At 37.1% G+C, this 5,331-nt stretch overlaps 1 protein-coding gene across 1 annotated transcript; it reads right to left on the minus strand.

Annotated features, from left to right (window-relative positions):
* Window positions 1-1,939: 1,939 nt before the first annotated feature.
* On the minus strand, window positions 1,940-2,830 carry LOC141586560 (uncharacterized). Its single transcript, XM_074408199.1, has one exon. It carries the CDS (start codon window positions 2,828-2,830, stop codon window positions 1,940-1,942), a length of 891 nt encoding a protein of 296 aa, XP_074264300.1.
* Between the last annotated feature and the right edge of the window lie 2,501 nt (window positions 2,831-5,331).

The raw sequence follows: 5,331 nt of genomic DNA on the forward strand, positions 1-5,331 counted from the left end.
AAGGAAGCACACCTTGACCTTATAGTCGTATACATAAAGTCAATGATAAAACATATCTCGCTGAAGACGGACATATTCTTCATAAGCTAAAGACGGATCAAGTAATATCCAAGTTGGTACTATTATTTTGCTTTTGTCTTATCTACCCACTTGAATAATACTTACCCATCTTCACCTTGTGACGGATATGTCTGTCTTCAATGAGAATTTGTGCACATATATTAAGTGTCGTTACATCCATGCTATTTTCTGCTCCTTACTTTTGAAATATTTTTTCTTAGGAGGAAAAATGTAAACCATTTGCACCACTTGTTAGAAATTGGACAAAAACACAATCTAATACTCCGTAATTGCAATTTGAAAGTGATGCAAAAGTAACTTTCTCACATTGATTGTTAGAGAGATTTTCTACAAAATAAAGAAAACAATGGAAGAGGAATTCAGGAACATTTCTCATAAAATCAGTTTACGCAATCACTCAACTTGTTTTACTCAAAAATAATTATCCCACCAAACATTTAAATAGGACTATACATTCACATTTAAATCCACTGTATATGTAAAACGGAACCAAATAATTAGTATACCCACGAGAGTTGCAAATATATACCTTAAACCCATTTCAAGCAGAAAACAATCTTAAATAAGACTTAGTGTTCCACTAAAATGAGTTCATAGAACATCATGACTCATGAATAACAAATTTGTGTACTAGAACAACATACATTCAACCGTCTTATAACTACCTAACTCCACAATCGGGATATAACCATAATCAACTAGTCTTGCTTAAGACAATAATATCCATTTTAATAGTAAAGCGAATTTAAATAATGCCAAATGATGATTTAAAGAAAAAACTATTTATTACTCCATATTTACATAGGCAACTTTCCTTATTACTCCGTATATGATACGGTGCCATCAGATCGTACCCAATCTCGTTACCACCCTCTCACACGCTCTTATAGTCTTATGTAATCTCATTATTTTAGTAGTCTCCAGTATACTGCACGCGAGAGGGTGGTACCGATATTTGATATCACCGGTAACGTTCTCATTTTCCTAAAGGAATATTACCGTCTTAAACACGAATTTGTGAACGATAAATAATCCAAGACTAGGTCAAAATTTTGGAAGAAAAGCCAAACAAAAGAACAGAGAAGCAACAGTAGTGAGCAGCTGTATGGAGGGCATGTTACAACTTACAACCGTGTTTCAAAGCCCCTTGGTTAGTTACATACTCACTACTTCTCTCTCCAATCACACCGCATTACAACATTTCCTATAATCCAAATAAACTTTATATTAATTATTTAATTATATCCTATAGTTTTTATATATATATATACCCATGCATAACTAACTACTTTATTCCACAATAACAAACTTACTTGCAAAAGACATAAAACTTTCATATTACAACTAAAGAAACATAATTAATTAACATGGGAATGAAAAGATCTACATGCGACGACGCGGCTCGTCGAGCATGGAGACTCTTAAGGCTATCATTGTTATGGGCTAGGAAAGGTGGGTTGCTAAAATGTAGGCTTGTGGCCGAGTTAAGGCACATGCCTAAGTACCTTAAGGGTCATCACAAGGTGTCTAGGGATATGATTCGGTATGGTGAGCGTGAGCTCTCGTTCGATGATACACCCGTGTTTCATCTTCGGATGAACCGGCATAGCTCGTTGAGGTTTAAGATGCCGTGTATTAGGCCGGAGGTTGTTGACTTTGATTACGAGTTTGAGGATGAAGGTGGTGATTATGAGGATGTTGGGTATAAGGGGTACGGAACGACGAGTTTCGACAATGATGATGAAGAACAAGTTGAGGATGAAGGGATTGATGTTAAAGCTGAGGAGTTTATTGCTAATTTTTATGCACAAATGAAGATGCAAAAACAGATTTCATTTCAAAGAAGACAACATATCATTCAAGCACTTTGAAAGAATATCGATTTAGGGTTCGATGATTCCAATGCTGCAAGCTCTTTGGACATGGCAGCCACCCATAAAGGATTTTGCTTGGCCTGCTTGTATGTGGTAGGCTCTACCACAGACATCACATTATTAAGTGACTTCAACAAATGTGCAGGGTAAGAAGCTTGATCAAGAATGGAAAAAGCTGCACCAGAGGAGACTGCAGTTGCACCAGTAGACTTAGACAAGGTGGGGTAGTCATAATCCTTCAACCAGGATGGTACACTTCTGACCCTGCTAGTGTTCCTTGGAATAGAAGGGACAACAAGTTCAACAACTGGTGGAGAAGAAGCACTGATTTGATCAATGCTAGCTGGAATGACATGATCAGCAGTTTCTGAACTAGTATTTTGTGTATTAGTGATAGAAAGAAAATTATTTGTATTTGGCTGATTTGTAATAGTGATTTCTTCATCAAGTAACTGATCCAAAAAATTTGGATTGGAAGTAGAAAGGGAAGTGTTCTCAATGAATGGCATTGTGGTTTTTGTTTTGTTTGATTTGTAAGGGAAAACATGTTCTTGAAACTCCACATCTCTGCTAATTAAAATCTTCTGAGTATCCAAATCAAATAATTTGTATGCCTTCTGACCATGAGGATAGCCTATAAAGACACATCTCCTTCCTTTAGACTGAAACTTATCCCTCTGCTTGCTTGGAATTAGAGCAAAACATTGGCAACCAATGACCTTGAGATGATCATAGTAGGAGGGCACACTCCCTAGTAACAGCTCATAAGGTGTCCTCCACCCTAAAATGGCAGTTGGTAATCTATTGATGATATATGTGGCAGCAAGTAAACATTCTCCCCAAAACCTTTTGGGTAGATTAGCATACAACATCATGGCCCTAGCTGTTTCAACAAGGTGCCTATGCTTTCTCTCAACTCGTCCATTCTCCGCTTGAGGAACACCGTGCACTTTTTCTCGTGGACAATGCCTCTTAAGGCAAACAACTCTAAAAAGGAACCTTGTATAATCTCTGTTCCATTATCACTCCTTACAAGCTTGATGCATTTCCCAAACTGAGTTCTAACTTGATTATAAAAATTTTCTATAATCCTACTAACTTGTGTCTTGTCTTGTAACAAGAAAGTCCAAGTGACCCTAGAATGGTCATCAACTATAGTCAAGAAGTAGTGTGCTCTAGTGAGTGATGCAACTTTGTAAGGACCCCATAGGTCAATGTGAATGAGCCCAAAAATTTCAGTGGCTCTAGAAAGATCCCTTTCAAAAGACTATTTATGCAATTTAGCCATAATGCAAACATCACAGGAATAACTTTGTAAATCTGATGTATTAAAACCAAAGAATATGTCTTAGTTTTACAAAGAGAGGTGTGTCCTAAACGAGCATGAGCAAGCTCCACAGCACTATGTGCTTTACACCTATCCTCGCTATTACAAAGCAAACATTCAGATTTCTTGAAATTCTTATTGAAACTACTAACAGATTCCTCAATAGTATGCTTATTATAACTAGTGCTATAATGAGAAGATGCATTTTGCATTGACTGATGCTGCAATTTGTATAAACCTCCATCTTTGTGCCCTACGGCCAAGATGTGGTGCTCAGAGTCCTGTATAATGCAGGAATTAGCATCAAACTGAGTGACTAAACCATGATTAGTCATTAACTTTCCTATAGAAAGTAAGTTTTGTTTGAAATCAGGAATGAATAAAGTCTCATGTAGTGTGATCTTAGGACTTATTCTGACATCTCCTACAAAATTCACTAACTTAGTTGATCAATCAGGCAAACCAACCATAACAGGTGTTTTTAACTTCCTAATGTTGGTAAATAAATGTCTCTGAGATGACATATGATCAGATGCTCCTGAATCTAATATCCATTCAACAACATTATTCTTGGATTTGGGAGAAATAACAGCGTTTGAAGCAAGTATTTTACCCGCAAAATTGACAAATTTAGTGGAGTAATCTTGTCCACCGAGCCTAGCTTGCATTGCACTTAGAACACAGTCACGATGGACATTAACCAGGTCCTTGTCAATCTTGCTATGAGAATGAGAAGTAGAACCTTGATCAAACTTAAAATCGTGGAGGTGAAGAATTGCTCTCTAAATCAAAAGGCATATCTTCCTGAAGCTCAACATTATTTGCAGACTTATAGTTGTTGTGAGGTTTATAACTGTTGTGAGGCTTCTGCTTCTTGAACCTTTGTGCCCCTGACTGTGCTGCACCTCCATTCCTATTCAGATAACTAATCTTCTGATCCTCATTAAGATCCCAACAAGTATCAAGAGTATGACCTTTCTTCTGACAGTTACTACACAAACGTTCCTCATAATTAGGTTTCTTTCCATCTCTTCTCCATACATTCCAATTACCTTGATTTGATCCAGCTCTATTAGCAGCCAGCGCATTAACATCTGTAGTAGGTTGATTCAAGATAGAGATTGATTTCTGACTCTCTACTTGTTGAACAAAGGAGTAAACCTTATTTACTGTGGATAGAGGATCCATTGACAGTATATTAGTCTTTAATGTGTCAAATGTCTCATTCAATCCCATTAAAAACATCAGAACCTTCTCACGAGATGAAGCATCAACTATCTTCTTCAAGACGTTGCAGGTACACTTACACAAGTGCATTCAGGTATTCCTTCTACTTCCTCGATCTCATCCCAACGACGTTTAAGCTTGTTATAGTACTCAACAACAGAATAAGAGTCTTGACCTAAATTTCGCAACTCTTTCTTGAATTGAAACAACAAAGGTGCATTGGATTGGCCATATCGTTCCTGAATCTCACTCCACAATGCCACGATTTAGCGAGAGAATCCACTCTTGACCTCGGAGTCATAGAACGAGAATCCAAAGAACGTATCATGTAATCACAACGCACCAAGCCTTGTACTTATCGACGTAATTTCGAGCACAAAGAATGGCGCCATTGATGAAACCTTTTTTGTTCTTAGATCCGAGCGCAAGAACTACTCCACGAGTCCAATTAATGAAATCTTTTCCATTAAAAGGAGAATTAACAAGGGACATGTTCGGATTATCAGATTGAGAGAGGAAAAGCGGCTCATCGTAAGGATTGCGATAAGACGATTGATCAACAGATTCAGAGATAGTCATTGTTGACAGTAATGTAACGCAACAGATTAATTTGTGATTTTCTGTAAAAATGCTGAAGAAAAGCTTGATTTTTGTGTTTTTGTTGATTTTGTGAGAAATTTAAATGAAAAGAAGCGAAATTAAGCGAAAAGAGACGAACGAATTAACGATTTGATCAAGAAAAAAACAAGATGATTAGCTGGATCAAGAGACAGGACTTTAGCCTGCTCTGATACCATGTGAAATCATCAGACTTGATGATGA

This window comes from Silene latifolia, chromosome 1, assembly GCF_048544455.1.
Source record: "Silene latifolia isolate original U9 population chromosome 1, ASM4854445v1, whole genome shotgun sequence".
NCBI classification, from domain to species: domain Eukaryota; kingdom Viridiplantae; phylum Streptophyta; class Magnoliopsida; order Caryophyllales; family Caryophyllaceae; genus Silene; species Silene latifolia.